Below are 18,524 nucleotides of genomic sequence, written 5' to 3'. Positions count from 1 at the left end.
CCAGTCAATAACTAGTTTGGAATAAGATGTTTGTATGAAATTTGGTGTAAAGCAAGTTTTTATAACGACCTCACTTGGGATGGCTTTTTTGCCCCCTAGGGTCAAGGTTACAGTTGCTAAAAATAGAAAATTCATTATTCATGATTTATATAGCACATAATTACATTGTTTGTTGCTTGTATTTCAACTACAACATATGTATCTACAATGGTGATAATTGAAAACCTGGTTTAGTGGCATTGCCATGTTTCTTGTTTCATATTATAATCGGTAAAACATATATATTTGCAGTAAGCAGATGATTTAAAATTGGAAAATTCTTTGACACATGTAAAGAAAGCCATTATTATATTACCATTATCAAAAACAGTTTTTATTAGCTTATATGGAATGTCAGAATTTTGAGATTTTTATGTTATCTTAATCACACAATATATGAACAAGTATACAGCAAATGATTTTAGAATGGCAACCAAGAAAGATAATGCATAAGCCGAAAAAGGTGGACTTGTCTTCAGTCAAAATTTATTAAGACAAAGTTTTGTATATTAAATCATTACTTTTGAATATATCACTTTGATATTCCTAGCCTGATTTGAACCTTCTGTCTAATTTATTTCACTGTCAAAGTCAGGGCCCCTTAATCTAAAGATATTAATTACTTTATAGACTTTTTTCGTAAGCAAAACGAGAGAAAAATCTCTAATCTCCGACACTAAGTCTTGTTAACTGGAATAAATAATGCCTGCTTTTAATCTTGTAAAGTCAAGATGGACGAGTCATCAATAAAATTGGTGTGTAACATTTTATATCTTTGTTGTTTTTTTAATCTTTCCAGCTACATTTTAAATTTAATATATATTTTGTACATAGGATTTAAGCATGAATATGAATATTAATCATGCATTCTATTTCATATGAAGATTTGTTTTGCCTGAATTTGAACTGTATGTTGCCAAAAGTGTAGGAGTTAACATGGCTTAATATAATAACGCAACAATTGCACTTGTTTTATTCATGATGGTATCCATTTCAATCTTGATTTATAATAAACAAAGCAGTTAGCTTGAGATAGATACATGTATTTTCTTTAAAAAATGGTATATCTAAATAAGAAACAACCACTTTTCACATTCGAAAGAGTAATGATTTTCTTCTGTTAAATCTTGTAGTCAAATATTAACATCGTAAAGACTACGATTCCTTAAATATTACAATAGCAACCACATTTGTAGTTATAAACTTCATCATACACAGTCACTGCTTGTCATGTTGTGAATTTAAAACAGACTATAAACTTCCCTTTTGAACAGATATTACAACATTTTAAAAAGTGGTTAATTGAGGCTGTGAAAAAATAATGTCATAGTATGTCGTATTAAGATGTCAGCAGCTGACTGTAACTTGGCCGTTGAGGGAGTTTCTGTTGTTGCCTTTGTAAAGCATCATCGTAAGACTTGACTTGAAGGTTTACTTTAGGACCAGTTCTCCATGTGGCTCCCTCTGTGTCAGTAATGGCCGCTTCTATGCTTACTGAGTGAATGCCAACTAGCGGGAAACGAAGTATAAAACTGAGGCTGAAGTAGTCATTATGTGGTTCAACTGACTGCTCCAGATTGTTCACACTTGATTCTGTAACCTGGAAACATTTATATCAAGTAATGCAATACAACTATATAATTACACATGTATAATAATAATATCCAAACTAGAAATGTGTCCATAGGACACAGGTGCCCCCACACACCACCTATTTGTCAATCTTATGTCTCTAGGTCATTTTTTTTTTTGGCTACATCTGCCCAAGTTGAAAACTAAAACTCTTGTATTAAGTAAAGGGCAAATGCTACAAACACTGAATAAATCCACAAGGAACCCCAAGGTGCATAAGTACACATGCTGACCAACATTCTTGGAAACTTTCAGGCCTACAGGTCATAAACTTTTTAAGTTATGTGCAACACAAGTTAAATATTGTAAATTTTTACAAAGTCAAGGGCAATAACTCTAAAATACTAGAAATATCCACACAAAAATACCCAGGTGCACAAATACACATGCTGAGCAACATTCTTGTAAGGTTTCATGACTCTAGGTCAAATACTTTTTTGAGTTACGTGTGACACAAGTTGAAAATTGCAAATTTTTACTAAGTCAAGGGCAATAACTCTAAAAATACTAAAAATATCCACACAAAAATACCCAGGTGCACAACTACACATGCTGAGCACCATTCTTGTAAGGTTTCATGACTCTAGGTCAAATATTTTTTGAGTTACGTATGACACAAGTTGAAAATCGCAAATTTTTACTAAGTCAAAGGCAATAACTCTAAAAATACTAAATATATCCACATGAAAATACCCAGGTGCACAACTTCACATGCTGATCAACATTCCTGTAAGGTTTCATGACTAGGTCAATTACTTTTTGAGCTACGTGCCACACAAAAAGGGAACGGACGGACGGATGGACAAGGGTAAATCTAAATGCCCCCCCTATAGTGGGGGCACAAAAATGAAACAAGAGGGCCATGATGGCCCTGAAGTCGCTCACCTGTATAAAGGCATCCGGAGCGGGGCCAGTTTAAACCCAAGGGCTTTTATTTGAACAAACTTGGAAGACACCCATTAGAAGATGTTTCACGATGTTAAGTTTTTACTACACACATATAATGAAAAACAACGAACTTCCTTCCCCCCCTTACCCCCCCCCCCCCCCGGCAGGGCCAATTTTAATCCAAGGGCTTTTATTTGAACAAACTTGGTAGACACCCATAAGAAGATGTTTCATGCTAAACATCTAAGCTCTAGCTCATTGGGTTTTTTTTAAAAGAAGTTTTTTTAAGTTTTTACTATACACATATAGTTTAAACCAATGACACCCCTGGGGCGGGGCCAGTTTTGACCCAAGGGCTTTTATTTGAACAAACTTTGTAGACACTTACTAGAAGATGTTTCATGCTTGATATTTAAACTCTAGCTATTTGTGTTTTTTCAAAGAAGATTTTTAAGTTTTTGCTATACACATGTAAGGAAAATCAATAAGACCCAGTGATTTTTTTCACTGTATTTTACAGCCGAATAAAGGATGTTTCCCCTAGCCAAAAATAGGTATATTTTCCCCTAAAAATGCAAATATTTTCCCCTAAAATGCCTCGTGCTCTTCTTTACCAGAACCATGACTTAATAGCATCTATCTTATATCAGCTTGAAGACAGAAATCTGTCCCGATAGATAGCCTTTGCTATGTACCATGCATGTTAAATTAAATTAAAATTATTTTTTTCATAAAATGTGTGGGTAATCCTATTTTTAGTTGTTGGAATTTGATTTCAGGTTTCCCCTTTTTCTGATTTATCGCACTATATTTTCCCCTTCAGAAAGCCACAGGTTGTTTTAAAAATTGGAAAAAAAATCACTGAGACCCGAGGCGGGGCCAATTTTGACTCCAGGGCTTTTATTTGAACAAACTTTGTAGACAATCACTAGAAGATGTTTCATGCTTAATATCTAAACTCCAGCTATTTGGTTTTTTTTCAAAGAAGATTTTTTAAGTTTTTGCTATATACATATAAGGAAAATCAATGACCCCCTGGGGCGGGGCCAATTTTGACCCCAGGGCTTTTATTTGAACAAACTTGGTAGACACCAATTAGAACATGTTTCATGCTAAATATCTTAGCTCTAGCTCTTTGAGTTCTTTAAAAGAAGATTTTTTAAGATTTTACAATAAGCATATAGGGAAAATCAAAGACCCCCTGGGTCTGGGCCAATTTTGACCCCAAGGCTTTTATTTGAACAAACTTGGTAGACACTCACTAGAAGATGTTTCATGCTTAATATCTAAACTCTAGCTATTTGGGTTTTTTCAAAGAAGATTTTTTAAGTTTTTACTATATGCATATAGGGAAAATCAATGACCCCCTGGGGCGGGGCCAATTTTGACCCCAGGGCTTTTATTTGAACAAACTTGGTAGACACTCATTAGAAGATATTTCTTGCTTAATATCTTAGCTCTAGCTCTTTGGGTTCTTTAAAAGAAGATTTTTTAAGTTTTTACTATATGCATATAGGGAAAATCAAAGACCCCCATGGGCGGGGCCAATTTTGACCCCAGGGCTTTTATTTGAACAAACTTGGTAGACACTCATTAGAAGATGTTTCATGCCAAATATCTAAGCTCTAGCTCTTAGGGTTTTTTAAAAGAAGACATTTAAAGTTTTTTCTTTCGGTTGCCATGGCAACCAGAGTTCTGCATGGAATTAAATTCTTTGGTGACCACCAAAGGAACATTCCTGTGAAGTTTGGATGAAATTGGCTTAGTGGTTTATGAGGAGATGTCATTTAAAGTAAAAGTTTTCGGACGGACGACGGCCGAACGACGGACGAAAAGCGATCACAAAAGCTCACACTGTCACTTTGTGACAGGTGAGCTAAAAAGTGAGGGGTAATAAAACAAAATATTGTGCTGTTTTAAGTAGAGTTTATCTGTTTGGTAAGTATTTTGTATATATGCCCTTTATTTTCAACACAATTAATTACCATCTTTTTTCATACACGCATTTGTAAGTACACTTTCTTTCATTCAAACAATAATTTTTGCACGTATATAGCTTTATACACTTTAATCATATAAGGACATACATGTTCACCACAGGTAATATTACCATAAATATTAACCCTTTCACTGCCTTAGGGACGGCTTAAGCCGTCCCTATTATTTTCGGCGTATTTGCCATATGGACGGCTTTAGCCGTTTCTATAATAATAATAGTAATAATAATAAATTAATAATAATAATAATTATAAATATAAAGAAAATTATAATATCGACAATAATTATTATTATTCTCACAGATTTGGAAACATATATTATTATTATAATACTAATAACGAATTATAATTATTATATTAATCAATAATATAGTAATTTCTTAGAAAACCCTCTGGCAAATAGGTGATCAATAAAACAATCACCCTCTGGCAGCGAAAGGGTTAAAGAAAAAGTAAATGATGATATTTATTACAAACCTTTTGATCAGTATTTGTCTGTGTTCTTGAAACAACATTTGATGTAACTATGATATTAATGCTGTGTATCTTGCGGAAGAGACCAGGCTTGGTCCCATGTTGAACTATACCTTCAACCTTGAGTGTCAGGTATGTATCATTCTGTACAAGAACTGGCTCTGTGGCTGTCTGCTGTGGAGATATTGCTAACTGAAAATTTTAAATCTTGATGAGAGTGTGTTACTGTTAAATGAAGCCACTTGTATCCCATCCAAGCAACGACATATATCAGATTCTAGTTGTTTAAAATTTCTTAATTGAGAAAAATATATAGCAAAACTCTATTTCAAGTAAAGCAAACATATATATGAACCATGTTTCTGCTCTTAAAACATTCAATGACTTCAATATTATTTTACACAATTAGAATTAAATTGTCAAGGGCAATGAACTTCACATATCGGTATTATACATATATTATGAACATCTTATATGAGACTCCTAGTTTGCTTCTAAAGAAAATGGAGCTAGATGACTTCTTGTACTAAGCAAAAACAATAATTCTTTAAGAGGAAAAAAACTTCTTTACTAAAGTAAGAGACTAATTTGATTTTTGAACAAATCCAAATACATGTACTATTAAACCCAAGCTTGTCCCACATCTCGTAAACATTTTAAATTTGTAACACAAAGGTGAAAATTCACCTAAACAATCCTGACCAACAGTAAAAATAAAAATTGAGCCGCGTCATGACAAAACCAATGTAATGCGTTTGCGACAAGCATGATTCCAGACCAGCCTGCGTGTCCACGCAGTCTGATCAGGATCCATGCTGTTCGCTATCAGTTTCTCTATTGGTAATAGAGTTTGTTAGCAAACAGCATGGATCCTGATCAGACTGCGGGGATGCTCAGGCTGGTCTGGATCCACGCTAGTCGCAAACCCATTATGTTGGTTTTGTCATGACGCGGCTTAAATCTTCCTTCAAACACTTGAATGTTCTCCAAGACATCGTTTCAGGATTGCTGCAGGGATGTGAGCATGAAAATATACAGGCAGTAATTTTGATTACCTTAAGGGCCGTCTGCTGTAAACTCTGGAAGAAGTATCGAGGGAAACAGTTTGGTGCTAAAGCTAGTCTAGATGCTGCTTCACTGAGAAATTCTACATGCTATGAATAGAACAATGAAAATATTGTCAAATGTGGAATTCTACATGAAACAGTTTAGCTGCCCAATTATTTATATAAGATTTTTCTGACAATAGATTTTATTCTAAGATAATAAATAAATCTTAAAATCTCTTCAGACAATTGTTTTAATTTTTAAGCCACTTTTGACAATTCTCAAGTCAAAATTATATCCTATATTTTTTTATAATGAACAGCTCAATTTATTTTGCTTACACTGATAATATTAATAATAATAGGAAATATAATGTACGTATAATGTAATTACAATAAAGTTAATCTGGTAATTTTTGACAATTTAATTTTATGGAGTAATCTATTGCTTATGACATTTATCAAAAGTATTAAGGTGGACAAATAACAAGGCAATATAGCTCAGTGGTAGAATGCAGCGTTCGGTCTTAAAAAAGTATACTGAAACCACTGAATAATGTTTGAAAATTGGGCAGGTTAAAATTTCAGACCAAACAAATCTCATTACATTATGTGAAATGACTTCAGTGCCCTCTGTCCGCAGTAAGGTAGCTAACTCTGTATGAACTGTATTAAGAAGCTGTTTAAACTTGTCTCCAGTAACCTCCCCTACACCAAGCACCATTTTATCTGCCAGCAATGCTTGACTGAAATAAGAATGTAACTAAAATTGCAATATTTTTTATAATTTTTCATGATTTAAAGTATATTACATGAATATTCAAAATGATATAAAATATTTCAACAATCAGAAGTGGTATAACAGATGCAATGCTGGCAATAAAGAGGTTAAACATTTGCAATATTTATTTCTGTCTTATAATGGGAAACTTCAGTGTCTATTTTCCTATATTTCAATCAGATTCACTAAAGGTTTGTTTGTCATTAATGCACTTGTCATTTAGCACTGTCTTTCATGCTGTCTTTATCATGAAATCTCTTTACATACAATATATTTTTGGTGAGGGCACAAAGAAACAAATATATATTTATCAAATTTATGGATTAAGGACGTTTTCCGGAGTTTTCATATAAACATATTGGCAAAATGAAAACAATTCTATAGAATTTCTTTAAACTTGGCATGCTGTTAGAATATGATAACAGAAACATTTTAAGCTAAAAAAAAAATTCAATTAAACAGTTTTAATTTTGCCTATATGTCTATATGAAAACTCCGGAAAACGTCCTTAACTTGATGAAAAAATCAACAAATTGAGCAGTTGTATCTTATCATTTAAATGGAGCTGCAGTTTGTTTGTTTGTTTGATTGGGTTTTACGTCACACCAACACAGTATAGGTCATATGGCGACGTTCCAGCTTTACTGGTGGAGGAAGACCTCAGATGCCCTTCTGTGCATTATTTCAGGCACAAACAGGCACCTGAGTAGAACCACCGACGTTCCATAAGCTAGCTGGATAGCTTCCTCACATGAAAGAATCCAAAGTCCCTGTTGGGATTCGAACCCACAGTGGTGAGGGGCAAGTGGTCTGAAGTCGACGCCCTTAACCACTCCGCCACAGATGCCCCGTAATTCCTTATATAATAAGTCTGTATTGGTTGAAAGCTGGTGCAAGTCATTAATCTAAGAACTTTTAAACTTTTATAAAGAAAATTGTCTGTCTGTAAATAAATTTAATTATACCCATCATGTCCATTTTGAACAATAGAAGAGATTGCAAGTTTCATTAATTCACAGCTTGTTTGTAATCTAAGTTATGTAATTAAGGAACATGTACTATATAAAACACTTCATTCCTTCAATGATTCTGTATCTCTTACAATTCAGAGTTTCTTCAAAGATTTAAGAATAATAATATATGTATTTGCTGCATGTATATTCAATACAATGAAGTCATGTGTTAATGTTGATATAAACTAATAAGCAGTGATTCATTTCCATTTCATTTTATTTATTTATTGTTTGGGGGGGAGGGGGTAGGGGTATGGCTATATGTCACACTACACTGTAAATGTCATTTGGCGACAGCTTTAATGGTGGAGGAAGACCTCAGGTGCCCATCCATGCATTTTTTTCAGGTACAAAGGAGTAGAACCACTGGCAATACACAGTATATGGTATCTGTTATATATATCGCAAATGTTTATGATTTTACGTTAATTCGATTTACTCTGTTGCACATTCCTTTATAATTTTGAACGATTTTCACGTGCGTGTACTGTTTATAAGGGAGTATATGTGTAAAAGCGTCACTCGAGGTCTGTATTTGACAGAATACATTTCGAAAAATGACAGAAGAAAGCATACATATTCCCGTCCCACCCACCCTATTTATGTTTCGTTTTATTTTTACAGTCTTTTCTTAGTTTCAGATGTTTTCAGTTGATTTCATCATGACTACGCCGAAATTCGAGACAGCCCTCATTCCAGCAGATGTTTTTACAATAGACTAGAGAAATTATTGTTCTTGAAATGTAATAATTCTGTCAAATACAACGACCTAAACCTATAATGTTTCTTGTTGTTGTTTAGAAGTATTTGAAAATAGAAAATAATTGATTTACTCACGGTTTAGTGAGTAAGCCAACTTATCTTTTCCCTATGTAACTGTACGGCAAATTTGCCAAGTATTCCACATACATCATTCAAGACAACTGTAGTGGACAAAAGGACAAAAAAGGGATTTTCTAGATACTGTTAGATTATAAGTTGGATTTTTTAAGATAAGCACAGATTAATGAGTGGGATTTTTGAGATAATGTACAGATTTAAGAAATAATATATCCCAAACAGTGATTTTATCGCTCAATAACATCACTGTTTGGAGTTGGGATGCGAGGAATTATATCACAAGGGCGTAGCCTGAGTGATATAATAATGCGCATCCGAACGACAAACCCTAACAGTGATGTTATCAAGCGATAAAATCACTGATTTGGATATATTATTTCGATTCTAACACGATATCAACAAAAAATGCTGCCGTACCTGATATTAACTTAAATTGCGCCTGATTTGTTTCCGTACTTATTTTCAGCGCGTCACATTTTTAGAGGTTACGTCACGTGTATAATGATTACGTCACATGTCTAAATATAGAACATCAAACTGTGATTTTATTGCATAATAACACACACTTTCGGTTCTTCTATGTTCAATGTGGAAAAATGCGGGTCGTGATAGAATTCTAGATAATGTACATATTCATAAGTGGGATTTTCTACATAATGTTCAGATAAATGAGTGGGACATTCAAAATAATATTAGATTAATGAGTGGGATTTCCTATGTAAATTACAGATTAATGGTAGGTATTTTCTGGATAATGTACATATATAGATCAGAGTTTAAGAAAGGATACTGTTGTATATTTTGTAAGGAAGCTGGGTCAGCATCAAATGACTGTTGATATAGGGCAGCCAGTCTTTCACTTATCTTTTCATAATCACTGGCAGTCTTACCAAGCTGAAAACAAATTCAAAAATCAATTCTAAGGCACACTTGTTACAAATCTAGACCTATATTTCCATTATTATACAGTGCATGTCTAAATACATGTAAACAAAAATTTAACTATAGTATTTTTATGTTTTGCCTGGTTAATGGCAATAAATTATACTATGAATGCTGCATTTTCTGTTCATACATATAAACACAAATTTAACAAGAATTACAAATCTTTTTTGTTAATTTTCATTCCAGTAATTTAACATTCTGTGTATGATACAACGATTCAAAACATCTGAAAAAATTACTAATAGTTTAAAAGTAATTAAGATATTTAATATGATTAAACAGATTCATATCTATTACAAAATTTCCATGAAAATGTTTGTTTGTTTGATTGGGTTTTACGTCACATTGACACAATATAGGTCATATCGTGACGTTCCAGCTTTACTGGTGGAGGAAGACCTCAGGTGCCCCGTCATGCATTATTTCAGGCACGATAAGGCACATGAGTAGAACCACCGACGTTCCGTAATTCATGAAAAATAAAATGATGACAAAGTTGTAATAATATATTACCTGTGTAACAGTATGTTCACATTTAGTGAGTTCCTGCCCCTTGGCAACAGCCTGTGCTGCTGCGATGGCAGGAGGGGGACATGTCTTAAATGTGTTACATGTACGCAACAATTGTGTGTGTACGTCAAGGAGGGAGGCTCGTAACTGTATATACTCTGATTGAAACTGTAGAGGGAAGCTTGGCACCACAGCAGCCTGAAATACAATACTCTTACTATGATATATCTGAGCCCTGTCACAACAAAACCAACATAGAGCATTTGCAACCAGCATGGATCCAGACCAGCTTGCCCATCCGGGCAGTCTGATCAGGATCCATGCTGTTCGCTATCAGTTTCTCTACTTGTAATAGGGTTTGATGTGCAGACTGGTCTGGATCCATGCTGGTCGCAAAAGCTTTATAATGGTTTTGTCATTGCGCGGATCAATTATATCTGTGATCTTTAATATTTGACCTAGGATTTTTGACAAATATCTTGTTGCCTTACGAATCATGAGAATGAAAAGCTGCAATCCCAAAGGTCTAGTGTAATTGAAAACATTGATTTTATTCTTTTTGTGGGAATAGGGATATTTAAATTACAGCAACACTCTCAAGGTCATATAGTTACTTTTCTGCTGAATTAAATAAGACCTTATTATTCCATACATGCATTATTTCACAACCTATCAACCTTTTGTTTGGTTGCTACTTAGCTTCTTCACATGAAGTTGTACAACTTCATTATTAAAGTAAGAAATAGCTTGTTTCATCAAGCCTATTTAAAAACATTTCAAGCAAAATGCTTGCTATAGCTAAAAGATATACTATGCTGATCTTTTGGTAAAAAAACTTTAATTGTAGAAATTTATTGAAATCTAGGAATTTCTTACTGAATATGTCTAATCAGAGATGTAGATAACAGAGATAAGCAGCTACTATATATACTCCATTGAAATATCACTTATGCATATCAAAAAAAATTAATGGATGTATATTTGATCCTTTTATATAATACACCATTTGAAAGTTAAATCTTTTATCTATTGCTGCATGTTAAAATATTGATGACTTTCCATGTCTTTCACTTAGAAAAACATAGCAAAACAGTGAGCCTGTTTTTTCGTCATATGAATAGATTTGTAACAAAAATTAATATGTAGTTCTCTTTAAAAATTGATGTATTATTTATTTAAATAGGAACTGTAAATGTTTTTACCAGCAGCCATAGACAAATGCATAAGCTTTCAGGAAATGTATTATTTTACTGATTTTGATATCTTGTCAATAAGTTTTACTTGCTACAAGTTTTAAGTTTAGCAAGCACGCATGATATCTTTACTAGCTAGGAAGTTGCCAATCTCTGTTATCTATGTCTCTGGTCTAATTTGTGTAACAGAATGCTTAGCGTATGTTTTTGTAGCTGGTCAATTTGCTTTTTAATGACACTATATGTTCCTACTGCCTCCTACTGCCTTTCCCTTTCGTGTGTATAGTAAAAACGTAACATATCTTCTCTGTGTGTACTCAAAAGATGATTATGTTACAATTGATAAGAGACTTTAACTATCTGTATTTTCAAATATCAAATTTGAGCATAATATATCTTTATAAGTTATTATAACATTACATAGCAAAGAGCCATACCTTTAATGAAGTAAGACCTTTATGGTAGAATGAGAGAGCTTGTTGTAGTTTTGCTATTACACTACCAGTGTCAACATGTAGACATTTTTCACCTAGAGTTATCTCATGTAGTCCAATCAGCCAGAAATAAAAATGTTCTGATGATACCTGTACAAAACGAGGAAACTGTAAATGATTCAAGCAAGTTTAGCAATGAAATCAGAAATACTAACTAGCCTATGTTACAAGTAAAGAGCCAACCAGTCTGCAAAAATGGGCAGTATGTCACCAAAATATAAACTGATGGGTAGTGTTTGCTGCCAATTTCTAGTTGTTGATACTGAAAATCTAGTATACTAGTCCCAAAAAAAGAGCACATGTTTGCTCCTCAAATTTCAATACGTGCAACAAGTTTTTTGATTGATCAACATAATGGGTGAAATAAAGTTTTGATCACAAAACATTCCAATTGGTGAAATAAAGTTTTGATCACAAAACATTCCAATTGGTGAAATAAAGTTTTGATCACAAAACATTCCAATTGGTGAAATAAAGTTTTGATCACAAAACATTACAACTGGTGAAACAAAGTTTTGATCACAAAACATAACAATTGGTGAAATAAAGTTTTGATCACAAAACATTCAAATTGGTGAAATAAAGTTTTGAACTCAAAACAAAACAATTGGTGAACTGAGGTTTTGACCTCAGAATATTACAATTGGTGAAGAATGTTGGAATTATTACTTACTTTTTTAGCCAAAGCCTGGAATATCTTTTCTGCTATTCCACACTGACCATATCTCAGTGCCTGTCTAGCGGTCTTGTAAGCTAGCCAAGGATCAGATCTTTCTGTACATGACAAGATTAAACCCTCAACATCTACAGGGATAGCAGTACCACTTGCCACTTGAAACAGTACTGTGCATAAATACACCTGAAATAATATCACGGTCAAAATCATTTCACAAAAACAAAAACATAAGTATTTCCAACATAAAATTGAAAAACTAGTTTGTTAATACCAAATGCTTACCAAAATCATTTGCAACATACCAAATGCTTTTCAAATTAAAAAATCATTTCCAAAAGCCAGATCCTAGATCTAATTCCCAAGTGTAAAATTAATATATGAGAAAAACCACTTGACTTTTAGCTGAAAATTGTTATCAAAGTGCATATACATGTAAATCATTGCAATAAGCAAGAATAAAAAAAGTAGTACCTTTGTGTATTATTTCATACTGTGTAATATTTCAGGCAAGAGCGAATTATAAACCCCTAATTGAGCTAAAATATTTCTCACATAAAGAATTATTCAATGCACCTTTTTGGACCAAAAGTAATTAGGTTTTTGCAACCAGTATAGTCTGACAAGGCCTTATACCTGTTGGCTGACTAATTTTTAATATCATCCTGATATCCCTAAAATTGACAATGGACATTTCCATAAAATTTAAGCTGGACAAGTCCATTTAACAATTTCAGCAGGTGAAAAGTTATAGGAGCAATATAAGGTTAACCATACAGGCCATAATTTTTTAAGCAAATTTTCAGGATACTTTTCATTTGGAGGTGGGTGGGCGGTAGGGCATTGTTCAGCAACCAAAATGTTTGGACAGATGCATTATTTCCGCGACGATACCCATTGTCGAGGATGTTATGGCATGTATAAGGTTAACTGGTAGTAACAATGGATCAGTAAAACCAAACAAAGACAGCTTTTATCTTAACATATAGTTTGTCTTTACTACTGCATGTATATTCTCAGATAGCATAGCAACTTGCACAACATCTGTTCGAAGTACAATATAAAAAATATGAAATTTGTGTAAGAATGAAACTAATTTCATCTTTTACAACTCTCTGCAAAAAAATCATCAATTAAATCTTGAATTACTTTCATATCTTTACCTGCATCTGATGTGGTTCCAGGCCTGCATTAAGAGAATTCTGTAAGACTCCAAGTAGTTGGGGTACCACAGATTTCGGCAGTAATGATTGGTTGAGAGATCCTATAGCAGCCAAACTTTCACACAATGCTGCATCTGATTGACCTGTACAAGTATTTGTTAAGCTGTTTATATTACATGTATATACTCTGCTAAAATTTCAGTTTCAGTACTGAAAATTAACATAATGTCGCGGGCATAAAAACAATTGTGGATTTATCACAAGGACATTTTATTACGTTTTTTTTTTTTAATTCATAGATTGTCTATTCTTGCAAAAAGTAAAATACAAATATTGTAATGCAAAATAATCTTACAGCAGACAAAATGAAATTTCTTTGGATCTTGAATTTTAAGTATTGACCTATAAATAAAAAAAACCATTAAAATTAGTTCCCCAAAAGTTATACGTTTTGCAGTATATAGAGTTAAGAAGACCTGATGATCTTTTATGCCTAATCTTGATTAAAAGACAAAACACATACATAACACATAATATTAGTTTTATACCAACATTGTACATACCTTAAAAAACTTTATTTTACAAAATAGGAAACAAGGACATGTATGATAGAACAGTTGTGGTCAATTGTCATGTTTAAAACTCAATGGTATGAGCCTAACAAACTCAAATTCCACCAATCACTGACAGTCAGAAAATTTGATCTTTATTTGCATTCAAAATTTCAAAATCCTCTGCATTCAAAAAAAATGCAAAAGCCAGTCAACTGAGTGAGAAGCGTGTACAATCTACAAACTTAAAATCATGACAATCTTATTACAGAAAATAATGTCCTTTGTGAGTATTTCATACAATAACGATTGCAGGGGCGAGAACTGGAATTTATTTTTTAAATGCTTGTAGATCTAAAGTATATAGTAATCGTTTTCTATCAAGTGATTTAAATACTGATGCCAATTGTTGCTTGACTCATCAAACTAGTTGTCTGACAATAAGCTGGTATACAACAACCCAGAATCTGGCAACAAATACCATGGTAGGAACCTTTGAACCACAATATTCTCTAACATATTTTATCAAAGTATAAGTAGGTATATTCCAATATTTTCAAGCACTTAAACTTTGTATATAACCATCATTATGTTTTATTGTTTGATTTAGACTTTAAGTGATATCAACATTTACCTTTCAAACATGTTTAAATAAAAAATGTTATCCATTGTTCATACAGCTTTTGACATTTCTAAAGTGAATGGTAGTTTCAGTTTTATATTATTAGTTATAATGATTTTTGACAGGTTATACGACACTTCATAAATGGTTGTTTGGAAATATAAAAGTTATCCAATGAAAAACGACATAACAAACATGCAGTATCATAAAGTTTTTTATAACAATAAATGTACATGTATTACAATATACAGACTGACTATATCACAAGATATCACAATACATAATTGTACATATTGTTGCATCCATACATCTAACCATATTATCCTTTCTTATAACAAGCAAACATACTGACATACTCATCAGCCAACAATAGCTACAATATAACATTTCTACCTGATATATGACTGCAACAATTTACTACGTAAATTACCTTGTGATTCCGACAAGAGACTAGCAATACAGGTAACAAATGTGTCCGCAACCTTTGGTTGATGTTTGCTCAGTTCTACAGCACACCGTAAACATAGCTGAATATAGAAAACACAATTGTTGACATAAATAAAAGTAGCTGCATTTAGAAAACATGAGATATAGAAAACATGGTGAAGACACTGCTAAATATTGAAAGTTTACTTCAAATAGAGTTAACAATAGAAAACATAGTAATGAAACAATGCTGTCAGAGGGGCAACGCCCTCCACTTTGTTCAGTACTGGTATAACAGCACGGCTAGTGTTGAAGTTAAACAAAAACTTAACCAAAAAGGTCAGTTGAAAAGTTTAACCAGCAATGGTAACCAATGGAATAAAATTAGAAAGTGCTGACATAGCTGAATATAGAAAACACTTTGTTACAATAGCCTAATATTGAAAACAAAGGGAAATATACGAATATTTAACGCTTAAAGTACACTATAAATGAGCCGTGTCACGACAAAACCAACATAATGTGTTTGCGACCAGCATGGATCCAGACTCCATGCTGTTCGCTATCAGTTTCTGTACTTGTAATAGAGTTTGTAAGCGAACAGCATGGGTCCTGATCAGACTGCGTGGATGCGCTGGCTGGTCTGGATCCATGCTGGTCGCAAACGCACTATGTTGATTTTTGTCATGACATGGCTCAAATGTACCTGTGCTCACCTTAAGTGGTTTAGTATCTTGTGTATCCGTTATAAGCACCATAATATGTGTTTGTATAGCCGTCACTACATTATCAACCAGATTCTGGCCACACCAGTACTCTGTCCCTTCTATATATAAAACATCTTAAATACAATATTCTCCACTTTCTTATCAAAAAAGCTTTATCAACATTTCAAGAAGAATACTGCATGCTTTCCCAACTATACCATCATTAATTGATCATCAACTATACCATCATTAATTGTTTGAGTAATGCAACATTTTAACACATGTATTTCAGTGTTAAGTACATGTATTTAAGAAAAAACTAGAAGGGTTTTTTGTCACAAAAACATATGTCTCCCAAAACTATGTATGATCACTCATGTCCAGTTTCATTGAAATCCCACCAGTAGCTTGACCTGTGAAAGCCAGACAAGATTTTTTTATTTATAGCTCTGACAGCCATTTTGTGCAGCAGCCATTTTGTGCAGCAAAGCATAACATGCCGGTGAAGTGCACAACTAGGGATGGTACTGATCACTCCTGTAAAGTTTGGTTGAAATCCCACTAGTAGTTTGACCTGTAAAGGCCGGACAAGATTTTTCTATTTTTAGCTCTGGCGGCCAATTTGTGCAGCAAAGCGGAACGTGACAGTGATGTGCACAACTAGGACTGGTACTGATCACTCCTGTAAAGACTGGTTGAAATCCCACCAGAAGTTTGACCTGTGAAGGCCTGACAAGAATTATTTATTTTTAGCTCTGGCGGCCATTTTGTGCAGCGAAGCAGAACGTACCTGTTATGTGCACAACTAGGGATGGTACTGATCACTCCTGTAAAGTTTGGTTGAAATCCCACAAGTAGTTTGACCTGTGAAGGCCGGACAAGATTTTTCTATTTTTAGCTCTGGTGGCCATTTTGTGCAGCGAAGTGGAATGTGCCGGTATTGTGTACAACTAGGGATGGTACTGATCACTCCTGTAAAGTTTGGTTGAAATCCCACCAGTAGTTTGACCTGTGAAGGGCATACAAGCTTAATGCAGATGGACGGACAACCGGACGGATGGACGTGTCAATTAAATTGACTAAAGGGCCATTTCTTTTGTTATTTTCTTTTGTTTAATAGAGGGCCAATGACCCCTTATTCTATTGTTACGGAATGAACTCTATTGTTCTCTTTTGTTCTGTTTACAGTTAGATGGCCCCCTACTTCTCTTAAATAGCCTGAACAGACGGCGAAGGCAAAATCAATATGTCTCCCAAAAATAATCTCTTAAATCTGCCTAGTGTCTGTTTAAATTAAGATTTGTTGTCAACAAGAAATTAACAACTTCTTCTCTCAAAATTTTAGGAAACGAATCTATAGTATATGATATAAATTATTAATTAAAGTGTATAAAGCTATATATCTGCTGCAAAAATATTTTCTGTTATTTTGAAAAAGAATACATCAAACTATGATGTTCCGTTACAGACAGCGCGTTTTCTCTGAGAATTGTAAGCGCAAAACATGACAGTACGATGGTGACAGCACAAAAGTTCAATAATGACAGTACGATAGTGACAATGCCACAGTACGATGGTTACAATACGACAGTAGGATGGAGAAACACGACAGTACGATGGTGACAGTCCATAGTACTGACATGTTGTCACCCTTGTGCTGTCACCATTAAACTGTCGTACTGTATATAACAACTCTTTTGAGAATTGACCATAATATCATAAGAACATCACTATTTTACTGTTTATATAGATGTTAAAAGTATTTCATAGGATATAGCTTTATACCCTTTAAAAACACAATGCTTCATGAATATAAACTTACTTGTTTTACTGTATGAAATAACAATATTTGTGTAGAATTCCGTCAACTTTGACATCAGAACAGGGTTGTCATGTACATAACATAGATTACAAACATCCAGTAAGCTGCGATGGAAATCTGAAATGATCAAGTTATATGAACAGTTTGTAGACAAACTGACAAACATACATTAAAGTATATACTCAGATAAAGACTCCCATAAAAGTATCAGACAATGTGGCGAGTAGAAAGTCACATAAACAAATATTTCAAGTTTTACAGCTGAAGGATGGCCGCTCAAGTTTCCTCCATGAATTTATTTCAAGCTTAAACATGTAACATATAAAGTACACCAACCATCCATCACCTACCTGGGCACCCTCTTAACATTAACAAATTCAACCTCTATTGTGAGATTTGAACTAAATTCAGTTAAGTCGGTGATCCAAGTCAATGAGTGTCTATGTCACAAGTCACAAATATGAGACTATAAAAAGTTCTTAGAAAAGTTGTATACTAACCTTGTTTAGCAAAGACAATTTTGAAGGTAACAGCTTTAGACAGTGAGACTAGTACATCTACAGCACCTGTCTTCAGACCGATGTATGTAGAATTTTGTATAAACTCACATACTGCCTGTAATATTATAAATCTTAAATACAGTAAGAATCTAATAGTGAATTGTAGAAATATACCTTTCATGAATTTGTTAATGTAAGTAGCCAATAT

General features: G+C 33.6%; 1 protein-coding gene across 2 annotated transcripts in view; it reads right to left on the bottom strand.

Annotated features, from left to right (window-relative positions):
* Positions 1-1,005: 1,005 nt before the first annotated feature.
* The window catches only part of LOC132744221 (integrator complex subunit 7-like), a 46,764-nt gene continuing 29,245 nt past the window's right edge, over positions 1,006-18,524 (bottom strand). For both annotated transcript variants that reach the window (XM_060732855.1, XM_060732854.1), the window contains exons 8-21: positions 18,317-18,431; positions 17,817-17,933; positions 16,004-16,113; positions 15,292-15,388; positions 13,689-13,831; positions 12,526-12,711; positions 11,796-11,942; positions 10,169-10,363; positions 9,501-9,604; positions 7,823-7,888; positions 6,684-6,822; positions 6,086-6,184; positions 5,034-5,222; positions 1,006-1,639 (exon numbers count right to left, since the gene is read on the bottom strand). In XM_060732855.1, coding sequence (XP_060588838.1) covers positions 1,379-1,639; positions 5,034-5,222; positions 6,086-6,184; positions 6,684-6,822; positions 7,823-7,888; positions 9,501-9,604; positions 10,169-10,363; positions 11,796-11,942; positions 12,526-12,711; positions 13,689-13,831; positions 15,292-15,388; positions 16,004-16,113; positions 17,817-17,933; positions 18,317-18,431 — 1,968 coding nt within the window. In that variant the 3' untranslated portion in view covers positions 1,006-1,378. The remainder of the gene's footprint in view (positions 1,640-5,033; positions 5,223-6,085; positions 6,185-6,683; positions 6,823-7,822; positions 7,889-9,500; positions 9,605-10,168; positions 10,364-11,795; positions 11,943-12,525; positions 12,712-13,688; positions 13,832-15,291; positions 15,389-16,003; positions 16,114-17,816; positions 17,934-18,316; positions 18,432-18,524) is intronic.

The sequence above is a fragment of the Ruditapes philippinarum genome, unplaced genomic scaffold (assembly GCF_026571515.1).
Source record: "Ruditapes philippinarum isolate M1 unplaced genomic scaffold, ASM2657151v2 ctg1491_1_1_1_1, whole genome shotgun sequence".
NCBI lineage: Eukaryota > Metazoa > Mollusca > Bivalvia > Venerida > Veneridae > Ruditapes > Ruditapes philippinarum.
The sequence above is the reverse complement of the archived record's forward strand: the minus strand, read 5'-3'. Positions and strand labels throughout refer to the sequence as shown.